Source organism: Apodemus sylvaticus, chromosome 10 (genome assembly GCF_947179515.1).
Source record: "Apodemus sylvaticus chromosome 10, mApoSyl1.1, whole genome shotgun sequence".
In the NCBI taxonomy this organism is placed as follows: domain Eukaryota; kingdom Metazoa; phylum Chordata; class Mammalia; order Rodentia; family Muridae; genus Apodemus; species Apodemus sylvaticus.
Window position 1 is genome coordinate 12,740,641 of NC_067481.1, and position 17,301 is coordinate 12,757,941.

General features: G+C 40.0%; 1 protein-coding gene across 1 annotated transcript in view; it reads left to right on the forward strand.

The window, feature by feature from the left end:
* The window catches only part of LOC127693561 (ABC-type organic anion transporter ABCA8A-like), a 40,723-nt gene that overhangs the window by 15,692 nt on the left and 7,730 nt on the right, over positions 1–17,301 (forward strand). The window contains exons 7-9 of the mRNA XM_052194519.1: positions 10,105–10,225; positions 11,892–12,009; positions 13,947–14,038. Coding sequence (XP_052050479.1) covers positions 10,105–10,225; positions 11,892–12,009; positions 13,947–14,038 — 331 coding nt within the window. The remainder of the gene's footprint in view (positions 1–10,104; positions 10,226–11,891; positions 12,010–13,946; positions 14,039–17,301) is intronic.

Sequence of the window (17,301 nt, forward strand, 5' to 3'; positions counted from 1 at the left end):
TATTTAAAGTATTTTTAAATTTGTATTATTTTTCCCCTTTTAAATTTATTTCTTCCTTTTTTAACATTTCTATTGGATATTTTATTTATTTACATTTCAAATGTTATCCCTATTCCTAGTTTCCCCTCTGGAAACTCCCTATCCTATTCCCCATTTCCCTGCTTCTAAGAGGGTGTTCCCTCAACCACCTGCCACTTCCACCTCCCTGTCCTGGTGTTCCCCTACACTGAGGCATTGAGCCTTCACAGGACCAAGGGCCTCTTCTCCCATTGATGTCCGACAAAGCCATCCTCTGCTGCATATGTGCTGGAGACATCAGTCCTTCCATGTGTACTCCTTGGTGGTTTAGTCTCTGGGAGTTCTAGGGGATCTGGTTGTTGATATTGTTGTTCTTCCTATAGGGTTGAAAACCCCTTCAGCTGCTTCAGTCCTTTCTCTAACTTCTCTATTAGGGACCCTGTGCTCAGTCCAATGGTTGGCTGTATTTGTATTTGTCAGACTCTAGCAGAGCCTCTCAGGCAACTGCTATATCAGGCTCCTGTCAGCAAGCACTTCTTGGCATCAGCATTAGTGTCTAGATTTGGTGTCTGTATAAGGGATGAATCCTCAGGTTGGGCGGTCTCTGGATGGCCTTTCCTTCAGTCTCTGTTCCATACTTTGTCTCATCATTACTTCCTGTGAGTATTTTGTTTCCGCTTCTAAGAAGGACAGAAACATCCACACTAGCGTCTTCCTTCTTCTTGAGCTTCATTTGTCTGTGAATTGTATCTTGGGTATTCTGACCTTTTGAACTGATATCTACTTATCAGTGAGTGCATACCATGTGTGTTCTTTTGTGACTGGGTTACCTCTCTCAGGATAAAATTTTCTAGTTCCATCCGTTTGCCAATTTCATGAAGTCATTGTTTTTAATAGCTGAGTCTCTTGTGTAAATGTACGACATTTTCTGTATCCCTTACTCTGTTAAGGGACATATGGGTTCTTTCCAGCTTCTGGTTATTATAAATAAGGTTGCTATGAACATAGTGGAGCATGCATCCTTTTTATATGTTGGAACATCTTTTGGGTATATGCCCAGGAATGGTATAGCTGGGTCCAATTTTCTGAGGAACCGCCAGATTGATTTCCGGGTGGTTGTAACAGCTTGCTCTTTTTAAAAATTTACTTTACATCCCTGAGATGACTTGAAGGTTTGACTCCCATAGACTTATGTATTTGAATGCTTGGCCATAGGGAGTGGCACTATTAAGAGGGTGTGGCCTTGTTGGAGGAAATACATCACTGTTTAGGCAAATATTGATGTCTTTTATGCTCAGGCTCTACCCAGTGTAGAATTCCAGTCTTTTTCTGGTTGCCTTCAGATAAAAATGTAGAATTCTCAGTTCCTTCTCCAGCACCATGTCTGCCTGGATGTTGCCATCCTTCCTGCCATGATGATAATGAACTGAATCTCTGAAATTAAACCCAAATTAAATGTTTTCCTTTATTAGAGTTGCCTTCATCATTTTGTCCCTTCACAACATTGGAAATCCTAAGACAGAAGTTGGTATCAGGAGTGGGGGGTTTTCTGTGATAATCCTGACCATATTTTTGCTTGGAGGAGTGTAAATTTTGGAACTGTGCATTAGAAAAGCAATATAATGCCTTAAGTGAAGCTTAATGGGCCATACTAGTAGAAACATGGAAGACAGTGGTGCTGAGGGTGATTTGAATTGTTGTTCTTTGGCTCAAGAAGATTCAGAGGAGAAGAGTTTTATCATGTGGCCTAGAAACTATTTTTCTGATATTTTGGTGAAGAATGTAGCTGGGTTTTGCCCTTGTCTGAAAAGTAAGCTTGAGGCTAAAGTTAAGAGATTTAAATTAATTGCATTGACAAAGGAAACTTCCTAAAGTATCAATAGCCTATCATAGACTCTGTCCTGTGGTTCATTCTTAAGAAGAACGTTTTTTGATCAGACATAGCAAATTGAGAAAGGATAAGTACAAAGTATATATATATATATATATATATATATATATATATATATATATGTGTGTGTGTGTGTGTGTGTGTGTGTGTGTGTGTGTGTGTTTAAAGATTAAAGGGGCACCAGGAAGTGGAATGGAACTAAATTCTTTGTTCAAGGATATCAAATTGAATTAAGGGAATGATAACCTTTGGACAAGATCCCTCTGCACTAAAATTATTGTTCATGTGTTCACAGTTGAAACAAGGATAGTTATATCATGCTAGGCATTATTATGACCTGGTTATTCCTTTCATTTGGACTTAAAGAGATATGATTGTGTGTCAAATTGTCAAAGGATGACTCATTATGGTTATTATCAGTTTTCCACTTTACTATATCTGGAATGAACTATACTCCAGTCATGAAGGGCATAGGTATGATCCCGATCTTGAGGCTGGAAGACCCAGGCTTTGGATATGGATCTTGATATGGGATGATATATACTTTTGATCCACATCACCACATGTCCTTAGTCTAGTACTTGAGAAACAGTGGTCATACTTATAAAGATTTTGTGAAAAGAAATTAAAGAGAAGCTTAGGTCTAGGTGTGGTGCTACACCACTTTAATCCTAGTATTCAGGAGACAGAGGGATACAGATATTTGAGTTCAATGTCACTCTACAGAGCAAATTTCAGGACAGACAAGGTTAGACAGTGGAGGAAAGCATTGAAAACAGAAAGCTGGTGATGAAGTGCAAGGGGGCCATGTTCTAGCTCCATCAAGCAGCAGATTTTGGCAGCTTCAGCCATGTGGCTCTGGATTTAGAATCAGTAATAGTAGGGGTTACTGGGATATCTGATGCTGGTTAGCTGGAGTGAAATCTTCTGGGAAGTAGGTTCTGAGAGCTCAACAAGCTGTATTCCAGAGACACTGAGCTGGCAGCTGAAATTGGTGACATGTAAGAATCACCCAGATGGTACTGGTTTTCAAGGCATGAACATTCATGGAGAGAAGCTGAGGCTTGATGCTGTGAGAACTAGTAAAGGCCATTTGTGAATGTGCAGTCTCAATAGCAGTTGAAGGCCCAGAACTGAAGGGGTCATGCAAAGAAGTTGAGGCTTGGTCCCATAGAGAGAGCTTATGAGAGGCTATTTGTGAAAGTGCAGCCTAGTACCATGGGATGGCCATCAAGAACAGCAGCACTCGTGGAGTGGAGTGCCCAGAGCCTAGTGTGCTACAGAGGGAAGAGCTGGCAAAGTGATCCAAGCCCTTTGGAGGATCCTAGAAAATTATGTGTAGATCCCAGATATTGGAACAAGAAGCTGTGAAATTGAAGTTTCCTTGGATAGCCCAAAAGATTAGGGATGCTAGGGTTGTGGGATGCCTGCTGGGAAAAGCTTCTAGAAAGGGGAGTAGATCCACCGTAAGAAAAAGAAGTGTGCTTCAGTTAACACAAGCTGAGAAGAGTTGGACATCAGACAGGGAGATACAGAGTTTGGAGCTTGCTGAGCAGGCTTTTGTTCTTCTTTGGTCTGGTATTTCCTCACTTTGATGGTTTAGAATCAAAATTTCTATCCTGTGATGCTGGAAATATGTGATCTGTTTCTTGATTTTGATTGAATTGGGGATTAAAGTTCAGTGATTGCATGAATCTTGGAAGAAACTTTGAGCTTTAGACTTTTGAACTTTGAGATTGTGATAGACTATGGGGACTTTTGAAGTTGAAGTAAAAGCATTTTGCAATGTATTATGACTGTAAACCTATGGGAGCCAGGGAGTGGAATGTGGTGATTTGAATAAGCTTGCTCCCCATGTAGATTCATGTGATTGTATGCTTGGCCACAGGGAGTGGCACTATTAGGAGGTGTGGAATTATTGGAGGAGGTGCAGCCTTGTTGGAGGGAGTGTATCACTGTGTAAGTAGAATTTGAGGTCTCCTATGATCTGGCTCTGCCAATGTGTAGAATTCTAGTCTCCTCCTAGCTGCTTTCAAATAAAGATACAGAATTCTCAGATCCTTATCCAGCACAATGTCTGCCTGCATGCTGTCATGTCATACTTCCTGACATGATAATAATAGTCTGAACCTCTGAAACTGTAAGCCAGTCCCAATTAAGTATTTTCCTTTATAAGAGTTGCATTGGTCATTTTGTCCCTTCACAGCAATGGAAACCATAACTAACATAATCCAAACATCATCTTTCCTTCTCTCCTCTTCCAGTCCTTTCTTCTCACCCCCCTCCTCATCCTCCTGTCCTCCCTTTTTCCTCAGAAGATGGGAGGCTTCCCATGGATATCAACCTATCTTGGCATATCAAATTGCAGTAAGACTATCTTTTTATAAGATATCTTCTCATATTGTGGCTAAGCAAGGCAGCCTAGTTAGGGGAGAGCGATCTAAACGCAGGCAACATAGCACATACAGCACCTGCTCCTGCTATTGGGAGTCCCATATGAAGACTGAGCTGCATACCTGTTACATATGTGCTGAGGGCCTAGGTCCATTCCATTCATGCTCTCTGTTTGGTGGTTCAGTCTTTGTGGGCATCCACACCTTATGCCTAGTTGTCACAAATCCCCTTAGTCCCAGTAAATCAAAACTCTAGAAGCTTATATTTATCAGTCAGTTTTATATATGGTTAAATTCTCAATTCACAAGATACCCACACAATAATTTCAGAGCCAATTGATAATTATACAAGCTACCCACCTAGATTAGACAAATTATCCCAATTATTCTAACCTTTATGATATTTATAGCTACCTGTGGCTATACAAAGCTACGTGGATAAAGTTCATCCTCTTCTCCATCTATCTTCTGTCCTCCTCCTCCTTCTCTTCTTTTCCTCTCCCCATCTCTTAAACTCTTAGCTCCGCCTTCCGTTTGCCTGTCCAACAAAAGGCTTCTTGTTGTATTAATATTTAAATTAATTGGGGGTAAATTCTGCTACACCTATGGGCCCAGGTTAGTTAATTCTGTATATTTGTTTTCTTGTGGTGTTCTTGACCTCTCTGGATCCTTCAAGCCTTTTTACCCCTCTTCAATAGGATTCCCCAAGCTCCCTCTAATATTTGGCTGTGAGTTTCTGCATCTGTTTCCATAAGTTTCTGGGCAAAACCTGTGAGATGATAGTTATGCTAGACTCCTGTCTGCAAGTATAGCAGAATATAATTAATAGTGTTAGGGGTGGGATCTCTCTCATGGGATGGGTAGCAAGCTGGGCCAGTTATTGGTTGGTTGATATCTCAATTTCTTCTCTATCTTTACTATGCACATCTTGTAGGTAGGACATATTATGGGTTGAAGGTTTTGTGGCAAAGTTTGTGTCCAGGTAAGTGAAAGACTTATATGACAATACCTTCAAGTATTTTAAGAAACTGAAGAAGATAATAGAAGATGGAAAGATCTCCCATGCTCCATAGATTAGTAGGATTAAAATACTAAAGGTGGTCACCTTATGAAAAGCAATCTAGAGATTCAATGCAATTACCATCAAAATTCTAACACAATTCTCTTCAGATCTTGAAACAACAATACTCAACTTTACATTGAAAAAAGAACAAAACAAAAACAGAATTGCTAAAGCAATCCTATGCAATAAAATAACTGCTGAAGGGTATCAGCACCTCTGATCAAGGTGTTTTACAGAGCAATAGTAATAAAACCTGCATGGTATTGCCATAAAACCAGACAGATTGATTAATGAAATCAAATTGAAGTCCTAGAAGTAAATCCACATACATATGGACACTTGATTTTTGACAAATAAGCCAAGACTATAAAGTGGAAAAAAGAAAGCATCTTTAACAAATGGTGGTGGATTAAACTGGATGTCTGCATGCAGAAGAATACAAACAGTTCCATATCTATTCCCTGCATAAAACTCAAGTCTAAGTGGATTAAAGACTCAACATAAAACAAGACACACTAAATTTGGTAGAAGAGAAATTCAAGTGACAGCATATGCTGATGAGAATGTGGAGCAATGGGAAGACTCCTCCATTGCTGGTGAGAGTGGATATTTATACAGCTCCTTTGGAAAGCAATTTGATGGTTTCTCAGAAAATTGGGAATAGTTCTACCTCAAGACCCAGCTATATCACTCCTGGGCATTTACCCAAAAGATGTTCCCCCATCCCACAAAGACACTTGCTCTACTGTGCTCATAGCAGCTTTATTCATAATAACCAGAAACTGGAAACAACCTAAATGCTACTCAACTGAAGAATGGAGAACGAGAATGTGGTTCATTTACACAATGGAATACTATTCAGCTATTTAAAGCAGAGACATGAATTTTGTAGACAAATGAATGAAACTTGAGAATATCATCCTGAGTCAAGTAATCCAATCCCAAAAGGATATACCTGGCATATACTCACTTAAAAGTGAATATTAGCTATAAAATATAGAATAACCAGGCTACAATCCACAGAGCCAAAGAAGCTAAGTAACAAGCAGGGTCCAAGGAGGATGTTTGAATCTCACTGAGAAGGTGAAATAAAATAGACATCTGGGGTGGTTGGTGGGAAGAAATGTTGTAGGGGAGAGGAAGAGAGAGGAACAGGAGAGATGAAGTGGGTATATATATGTATATGTATATGTATATGTATGTGTATGTGTATGTGTATGTGTATGTGTATGTGTATGTGTATGTGTATGTGTATGTGTATGTGTATGTGTATGTGTATGTGTAAGTGTATGTGTATGTGTATGTGTATGTGTATGTGTATATGTATATAATGTATATGTATATGTATAGGTAGTTATAGGTATAGGTATCGGTATTGGTACAGGTATATATTTAGAGAGAGAGAGAGAGAGAGAGAGAGAGAGAGAGAGAGAGAGAGAGAGAGAGAGACAGATTGAGAAAGAGATCTGGAATCTGTGGTGGTGCATCTCTGGGACTAGCTAGAAACCTAAAACAATGGAAAACCCAGGAATCTATTAGGGTAACTCTGGCTAAGACTCCTAACAGAGGTGAATATGGAACCTGAATATGGCCATCCCCTGTAACCATAAAAGACTTCCAGTGGAGGGAGTGGGACACTAGCTAAGCCACAAAACCTGTAGAAAATTCTTAATTGAATCAGGAAGAGTTTGCCTGATAGCCCCATTTACCTACAAGTGAAAATTTAGTGTTTGCTGATATTTCCCAGGGAAATGGGTAGTAAGCAGTAGAGGGAAAAAAAACCATTGATGCAAATAAAATCCTTTGGTGTTCTTTACACTACTAATGCATACAAAATTTGCACTTAATCTCTGAGATTCTGTGCTTTAAAGTGCTAATATTCATGTGGCTTTTATGCTATATGTTTGTATTTGATACACCCTATCTAGAGCTGATACCACAGCAATAAATTTCGACTTTGCTCACAAACCAGATGTATTTCCTGAAAGTTCTTTTCCCTTTACTCCTTAGAGATTCTAAACTTCCAGTGAAGAATCATAGGAAAGAGTGGAGCAACACCAAGGAATTATGGGTACAGAACGGGGACCTGCCTCCTCTGTTCCCTGGATTCTCTCAGTAGCTGATCCTTAAACACTGAATGTCATCCTTTAGAGAAATGGTAGCATGGCATGAGAAGAAGGATAGCAACCCCTAGCTACATATTTAACAGTTGGTACTTCCTTTGTGCCCATGGGAAAATCTGGGGAAAGGCTACACTAGTAGAGTTGATCAATGGCCAAATCACATTGGCATAAAACTTACTGATTTGTTCTCTCTTTACAGAATCGTGAATATTCTGACACACTTTCTGAACAAGAAAGGGAGTATTCCTATCTACTTTTCCTAGCTGTAAGTATCCTTCTTGTTCAAATATTACTGTGCACAGAGACATCCTTACACAAATGATACAGGATGTTTTCTTGATCATATTTTGAGTGGGAAAAAAAAACAGTTCTGGAGATCAAACCCAGGACTTGTACATTTGTTACAGAAATGTTCTGTCACTGGTCAAAACACCCCCAGCCCTAGTTTGAAAATTAAAATGTGTATGTAGCTAAGTCTCAGAAAAGTAATATGCCATTTTTAAACAAATATCCAGTGACAACATAAATTGCACCTTCCAATTCTAAAGACACAGTAGAGAGTTGGGGATATGGCTCACTGGATAAATTATTTCTGTGCAAGAGTCAGGACTAGGGTGTGTATGTCCAGTATTCATTTAAAGGCTGGAGGGCATGGAATCTCTGAATTAGAGATAGAGGTCCCCTAGGATAGATGGCTAGCTGGACTGGCAGACCAACAAGGTCTAGTTTCAAGTGAGAGAGGCAGACTCCATTAATAAACTGAAGAGTGATTAAGAAAGACATCTAATTTCCTCCTCTGACCCCCACACATACATACATACACTCACATCAAATGAAGGTGTATCCTAAGATATGGATGAAGTTCAGAGCATAATATAATGTAGGATAGTGTGAACACTTGCTCTGTTTCTGTACAAAGAACTGTAATTCACTTTGACTTGTTTTGTAAGCATATGAATGGCTAGCTCTTGCAGTTTTAACCATCTGTCCTGTACACATCTATAGAAGGTTGTTTGCCATTTACTTCTGATGTTAGCATTTGGTATTTTTAACTGAAAACATCTCTCTTTCTCCTAGCCTTTCCTTCATTTTGCAATCTTCCTAGTTATTCTCCAATGTCTGGAAAGGAAGTTTGGAATGAAAACAATGAGAACGGATCCTGTCTTTAAGTTTGGAGAAATCACATGGTTTTGTGTTCTTTATTGAACAAATTTGTATAGAGGCAGCATACAAATTCTCAAGGACGCCCTGTCCATGAGGTTAAGATGAAGAGACAGTTATGGAAATTACAAATACAATTACCAGAACATGGGTTCTGGGTCTTAAAGATGATTGTAGTAACTATGGTCAAAACAGGCCCAGCACACCAGAAACACAAGAAATCCAGGGCTTCATCTGCCACTATGTGCAAGGGAGGGCTAAGAATCACCACATGCAGCAAGCTTAGTTTGAATGACAACTGCTTTGTACCATGGATTGCTGAGGGAACACAGTCAACCCAGAAAGGCCCATAGAATTGAAAGGTGGGGATGGTTGTGGCAGAAACAATAACTCTCTTGTTGATAGAGTGAGAAACCTATCCCAGGTGTCCTGGGCATTTTCTATTAACCTGTAATAGGAAGAAAATGGGATTAAGTATCCAGGCAGCTTGAAAATAAGCATGCTCTATTCAAGCAAGACTCAGGAACACAACCAGAATCATATTAGCTCTTCTGAGTCTTCATTAATTTTTAGATTATACATTTGGGAATCAACACTTGTATGCAAGAGTGGGGTGGCTGAATGATTAATGGTATGCGCCACCAATACGATGACCTGAGTTCGATCCTCAGGTCCTACACCATGGAAGGAGAGAAAAAAAAAAACTCTTCAAAAAGGTGCTATCCAACACACGCCGAGCGAACAAATAATTAAATGTAAAAATAAACAAAAACTCTGCTTGCCTGGGGCTTTCCCGTTTTACCACTGTGAATTTCAGGTCTCAAAGCCCATCTGTTCTAACGAAATGAGAATGGCTGGCCAACCAACTCTCACACTATTGCTGCCATTGTTTTAGAAAGTGGGATAGAAGAATCAAGTTTTGACACATCACTTATTACCACATTGAAGAAGGGAGTGAGGGGAAAACACCAAATTAATTATCATAAATGTGTGAGCTGGAAGGGAGAGGCAAGGGGTCCTCTGACATCCCGAAGAAGGGACTGTGCCTATTCACGTAGCTAGAACTTTCTGGCCCATCACTCTAAAAAGAATGTGACCATGTCCTTAATTTGCATTTATTTTATTCACAGAGTACTTATTCCATAAAATGTGATATCATTTTTTGCTAATCTATCAATATGAAACTGTACATTAAGGTTAAAAAATAGTGTCTAAATAATAAAGAGAATTGACAATAACTCTATGAATAAATAGTGAAGCAATGACTGCTTTACTTGGTAACTCTTTGACCATCAATGTTTGAAGTGAGAGGGAAATGGATATGCTGACAAAAGATGGAAGTTATAAAGACTTATTGTTCCTCAGTCTACTCCGATTTTAAAAAAAAACATAGAGGACTGGACTCCACGCTATGGACCCCAACGATAAGTTATTAATGAATTTCTTTGTCTATAGAATTTCTTCAAGAAGTGATCGTGTATTTAACAACCCAGAAGAACCAGACGGGGAAGATGAAGATGTGGGTCTAGAGAGAGTGTGGACAGCAAATGCTTTGACTTCGGCGGACTTCCACGAGGCAAGCCTTGTAAAGTAGCTCACAGCAGAACTGTCTTAACCTGTTTGCAGTTAAGGAATGTGTTCAAGAGTTCCACTTTAAAACAAAAAACACCTTCAACTGCTTCATACGTACCCTTAAAAGAAATGAGCACTTTCCCCAAATACATAGTGATAAAACAATCACTGATCGGCCAATGATAAAGTAATCATTGATCAGTCATTGACTTGTTCTTGTACTCAGGGACGAGCAGCCCTGCTCTTCAGTACATTTGTATTCTTGGTTAAAAAAAAATTGTTACTTCACTTGGTCTTGCTTGAAAATGTGAGGTGCTAAGATATTCCACTTGACGATTTCATTCATACTTAGATTTGTTCAAGCCAATACCATGAGCTTTGATAATAAATCATTGTAAGCCACTTCATAAGAGCTGTCTTGTTTGTCAGGTTAAAAGGTCAAAATATAGCGATACATGTGAAATATGAGGTCAGACGTCAAATTGGCAGCTAAAACTTTTATTGTTGGAAGTAGTCATCATGGTGACAACTTTGGCTGTTCTTGCATGCAGCCACAACTGGAGAATGCAAGTTTACTAAGCTTTCTGGGTTCATCAGATAGCATGAAAATTCCTTTATTTAGTGTTCTATAATTAAACACTCACACAGGATATCCCAGGAGGATTTTTATTTCTTGTATTAGAAGCTGTAGCCTTTTGGTGTGTGTGTGTGTGGGGGGGGTGTCTTTCAAACACTAGCAAGTATATTTAATTACTAGAGTTCCTTGTCATCATTACATTCTGAATGATTGTGATACAGTGGAAATTGGAAGGCCATTTTGGGGGTTCTTAGAATCATTACTAAAATAATTTAAGGCTAGGCTAGAATGGAAACTTAAGGACGTTTTTATTACATTTTAAAAGAAAATCTTTATGGCAGGAAAACTGCAAAACCACAGCAGGTGCACAGAACAGGAGAGTGGAGGGAAGTCATATTTAGCTTTTGTGAGATAAGACATATGGTAGGTGAGCAACCATATTGCAGGGAGCGAGGGAGGAAGGGAGGGAGGGAGGGAGGGAGGGAGGGAGGGAGGGAGGGAGGGAGGGAGGGAAGCTTTAGAAGAAGAAGAAGGAAAGCCATCATGTTAGGAGGAAAGCCCAAAGTATTAAGGAATGCATGCTCAGAAGAGACAGAAGGAAGAAACAGAGAAATTCCACTTTCCTGAACAATTCATAACATATAGTTTACATGGCTGCAACCTGTAAGCTCCTGTAGTAGGTAGGGTAAGGATTCTGGGGTGTGTCAGTGGAGTCCACCATTTCCTTAAAGAACTAATTGTTACACCTATCCCTTTAGCATGGCTTAAGATGAGCCCAACCTCCCTGGAGTAGTAAGCCCTTGTCCAAGTGAAAAACCTAGCCCAATTGGGATGTTGAGAGTACTATTCTCTTGATAAAGAGATATTTTATCTTAATGATTGTTCCCAAACTTAAATGAATGCACACCACATGCAGTATAATATTCAAGATGTTTTGCAGTAGATAGCACAGGAGATAGCACAATAAGGGAAATGATTAGAACTTAATCAAATGGTTGATGATAGGATTAATTATTCTTGTTTCTGTTTTAATATATTTTTTGGAGTTGAATTAGATTGATAATGATCATTCAGTGGCACGATGTTTTTGCAGAAGCCAGCCATCATTGCCAGCTGCCTTCGCAAGGAGTACAAGGAAAAGAAGAAATACTTTGTTCTTAAGAGCAAGAAGAAGATAGCCACAAGAAACATCTCCTTTTGCGTTCGAAAAGGTTGGATGTGGGTTCTGGCACAGGAACATCCTCCAAATGTTAGCATCCCTGTCCTTCAGTCTGCATGCTCAGAAGCTATGATATTTCGACTTTTCCCAGGAGAGTGGCTGTTGACTGTTTCTGTACAGACACGATTTTTCCTTTGAGTAGGGGCACAGTCACACTGGTGTGAAAACCACAAGCATTCTTTGTCATTAAACCATTTAAAAATACAGTCTTTCTATTCAATTGACGCTGTTGCTCTCCAAATGAATGTTGTTTACCAGGGAACTGACCTACATTCTGCCATTCCAACCTGATATCTGGACCACAGGGTATGGAGAGCCTATTTGCCAACTTCTGTCTCTCTCTGTCTGACACACTATGACTTAGTCTTTCCTCATCCTGGGGCTCTGGGCAGGTGGCCGACACTCAAAAATCTCTGTCCCTCTTCAGTGTCCTCACAGCTATTGCCCCTCCCCATACCATCATATAGTTTGCTTTAATTAATACATATTAATTGTACAAGTTAATGGGATGCACACCGACATTTCCATGCATGCCAATGTGGTATAGTGATCATCTCCAGCCACCCAGTTTGTCCCTGGTCCTCCACTCCCCGCTTTGTCTGCCATCTCTCTATCCAGTATCAAGTAACCCCTTCTAGGTTTTCATTCCATCTCTTGTTTTTTTGCTTGTTTTATTCTCAGTGCAGTATCCTGTAATTTTTATTAAAAAGATTTTTCATCCACTTAGTTATATGTATTGCTATATTATTATATTACATTATATTGCATCATTATATTTATTGCTATATACTATATTATATTAACTGCTATATGTCTTACTCTGTATACTTGCTGTGAATAGGTTTCTCTCTCAGTGTGTTCATATTGATGCATATAGATACTACCTGGAACAGGAGAGATGACTCAATGGTTAAGACCCAGTTGTTCCTGCAGAGAATCTTCATTTGGTTACCAGTATCCACATGATAGCTCTCATCACCATCAGAAACTCCAGTTCTGAGGGATCTGATATCCTCTTCTGACCTTAGCTGGCACCAGGAACTTGTGTGATGCACAAGCATAAATGCAGATAAAACATTCATACAAATAAAACAAATTTAGCCAGGTAGTGGTGGCGCATGCCTTTAATCCCAGCACTTGGGAGGCAGAGGCAGGTGGATTTCTGAGTTTGAGGCCAACCTGGTCTACAGAGTGAGTTTTCCAGGACAAGCCAGGGCTACACAGAGAAACCCTGTCTTGAAAAACCAAAATAAATAAATAAATAAATAAATAAATAAATAAATAAATAAATAAATTTAAAGTGAAAAGAAAAGCTACCTATTTGGTATACTGGCTTCCCATCTTGCCACTTTCATCCTTCTGTGGATTTTTACAGGTTTTATATGTGTAGAATCACATTATTGGCTAACAGGGATGATTCAATTGTCTTATAGAATTGCTGTGGTTAAAAGCAGACACCCAATCCTTTTCTTTACCCTAGAGCCAAGTTTTTAATTTTCTTCATGACTTATAGTGTCTACAGAAGGTCTGTAATATGTAGTATTCTATTATGCTTGAGCACGATCCTTTTAGAGATTTATTTTGTTTTTAATTATACTTCTATTGGGTGTGGGCATTTGCGCTTGCCTGAGTAGATGCTTCCAGATCTAGATTGAGCACCAGGTCCCAAGGAGGTGGAGTTTAAGAGGTTATGAGGTGCCTGCTATGGGTACTAAGAATCAAATTTAGGTCCTCTACAAGTGCAGTGTGCCCTCCCATTTCTGAGCCATCTGGTGTTGTACGCAGTTTTAAGCCTACGTTATGCACATCCTTTCATATAACATGACAATCAAAATATAAAATTGTATTTAAGGTCCATCGCGAAGCACCCATCACACAGAGGAACCTATAATAGACACTCTGGTTACTAACGTGTCTTCTTTTTCTCAGGTGAGGTTGTAGGATTACTGGGACACAATGGAGCCGGTAAAAGTACAACCATTAAGTTGATAACTGGAGAAACCAAACCAAGCTCTGGACAGGTAGGTAGATGAGAGATAGTATTTTCTCAAACAACGTCCAGATGACAACTTGAGAAGTGTTATTCTTCAAAGTTTTAAAAATATTATACTGAATTATAAATTCCCGCTTTAAGCAGCACAGATTTTGGATGTTTTGATAATTTTATGTGTATGCAATTAATTGTATTATATTCAGCACCCTTTAGCTTTTCTCTTCTCCCTCCCTCTCACATCAAGACCCTTTTTGTTCCACTTCCTGTCTCTTTGTGACCCATTAACCTTCATTAGGGTTGTTTATGTGAATGAGGCATGAGCAACTTATCGGTAGTTACATCACTGAGGAAAATGATACTAGCTCCCTAGCTGTTATTAAATGGCCAGTAATCGCTAGGGCCTTCTGAGGTAACTGCAGTTGCTATGAATTCATGAATGTGAAGCCCGTGTTACATTCAGAAGTTCACGGCACTCCAACCCCATCCTATAGGACTTTTATATTCTTTTTGCTTCTTCTGTCCTCTTCCCTGAACCTTGATATTCTATTTAGTTATGAGCACTTAAGAATCACTTAGTGTCTGTACCACTTATGAATCTCATCCCATTGCAAAAGGAGCCTTCTTTGACCACAACTGAGAACAGTTCTGATCTCTGACTGTAAACAAATGCTTAGCAGGCATCTGGGAATGCTTTGAAACTATCCTCTTCCCATGATTGTATTAAGAAGGAATGTTATTCATCTTCACAATACTAATTATTATAAAATCTTGACAGATTCTGTTTATTGGACCACATAATCCACTAATTATAATTTTAAAATGGCCTTTATAATTTCAGCATGCTAAAAGTGCCATTGCCAATTCATAAATCATGGAACTTGTACAGTCATACGAAAATCTTTTTTTTTGTACAAATCCAAAAGGTGCTTTATAGGGTAGCAGAGGGTAGAGAAGCATGAGTGTGAAGTTGGATTGCTTGCCAGCATGTCACTTATCTCAGAAGCAAAATGGCCAGACAAACAAAGTTCAGACTTAGCCATGAGAGGTGGTCGCAGGGAAGAGAGACAGGTCCTTACCCTTTCCCCCATTTACAGGGCAGAACTGCTTTAGAAAGTAGCTGGGGGAAGGGCAGAGGTCTGTGTAGCTTTGCCTGAAGAGAGTGTTGGTAATTGAGCTGGGGAGGGAGAAGGCAACCAGGAACTTAACTGTCAAACATTCCACTGTGTAGGGAGGAGAAACTCACGTGAACAGTTCCTCTGAAGCTATGGTAGAGCAGAAGGTCAGATGAGGGTCTCTGCAATGTTCATGGCACAGCCTACTATAGCAGAACGCCTCAACTCTAGCTACAGATGCCATTCCTTGTTACTCACCACCTAGCTCTACCTACTTCCATGACTTGCCTGCTCTGGGGCTGGCATGTCAGTGTAGGCTTGTCTTGCAGGTGGCGTCAAGAATTGCCTTTTACATCTGCTCACATTCCTGTCTCTGTGTTCTTCTTTGCTCTACTTGATGCTACTTCTGTCCTCTGAATTTGGCCAAGGATACATCAAACCTCACCCTTTACAGGCCTTTGCTCCTGGTCTTTGATCTACGAAAGAATATGTTCCTCCTAGCCCTGTCCACACCTAGCACCTTCTTCTCCTCTCCCAACATGGCAATTCAGCAGGATCATGATCTGAATGAGGTAAAAAAGGAAACCCAGTTCAATACAACTTAGCTGGTGTTGTCTCAGATGTCTAGAGTCTGACCGTGAATGGTTTATTTTTGTCATATTTAAGAACACTGCAATGTTGGGAAAAAGGTTTCTCATAATAATTATCACAATAAATATTAAGGCTGAAGTATATAAAAAATAAAGTCCCATTTTATTTTGGGACTTCAGCCATAATGTTAAGATGCAACAAGTCTGGTACAGTTCACTTGTCTTTCTCAATGACTGGTACATCCCCAGGACTTGCTGGACTGTCTTGCCTACTTGATGAGCTCCAGACCAAGGAGAGACCCTGCCTCAAAAACCAAAGTAGGGTCTGATGAGACAGCTCAGTTGGTAAAGGGCTTGCTGTGCAAATACCTTGTGTGAGGTAGAGGGTAATGGCTGGCACTTCCGCTGCTACTTTTATCTCCACACCCACTGTGGAGTGCTCACACTCACACACTCTCAAACAAGCATACATTCACACTAAGTCTAAAACAATTGATCTTTTAAAAACTCTCAAATGGCATTATAACTGGACCTCTTCATGAGGTACAATGCAGATCTTTGGATATGCCTCAGGTGTGGAATGATTAAATCCTGTTACTTTTGTGCATGCCAGTTATAGTCATTATTCTGTGCAGTAAATGCTGGAGCTTACTCTGTCTAATGGAACTGCTGATTTGGATTAATCCCCCTCTTCCTTTTATTCCCCTTCTTCCAACCTCCACTGCTCATTGTTCTGTATGTTTATACATTTAGTTGTGAGCCTCCCCTTTAATGGCTGAGCCTGTGAGCCTCCCCTTTAATGGCTCAGTCTGTGAGCCTCCCCTTTAATGGCTGAGCCTGTGAGCCTCCCCTTTAATGGCTCAGCCTGTGAGCCTCCCCTTTAATGGCTCAGTCTGTGAGCCTCCCCTTTAATGGCTGAGCCTGTGAGCCTCCCCTTTAATGGCTCAGCCTGTGAGCCTCCCCTTTAAGGACTGAGCTATTGCTTCAAGTTTATGAAAGAAGGCAAAGTTTGTCCTCTGTGCCTGCATCATTTCGCATCCCACATTGTCAAGGTTAGTCTACCTGACGCAGACCTAGATGTAATGAGGGAGAGGGACTCTCAATTAAGGAATTGACACCATCGGATTGCACTATGGGCACATCCACAGAGCATCTTCTGTATTGCTAATTGACATAGAAAGGCTCAGACCACTGTGGAAAGTACCACATTTGAGCGAGTGGGCCTGGGCTATACAAAAAATGTAACTGAGCATGCAAGAGAAACCTAAGCCAACAAGCAGCATTCCTCCATGGTTTCTGCTTCAGTTCCTGCTTTCAGGTTCTTGTACTGAGTTCCTGCCTTGACTCCCTCAAGAATGGACTATGATCAGGAAGTGCAGGCCCAAATAAACCCTTTCCTCCTCAAGTTGCCTTTGGTCAAAGTTTTACCACAGCAAAAGAAAGCAAAGCATCTTATATTTCCTAGGTCTATCCAGGTTATCACAGACAAAAGGAGACCTTCACATCTCAAAGGCTGAATAGTATCAGGTTGTGTCTGTATCACCACACGTGAAAACCCATTAATCCTGTAATGGACATTTGGTTGATTT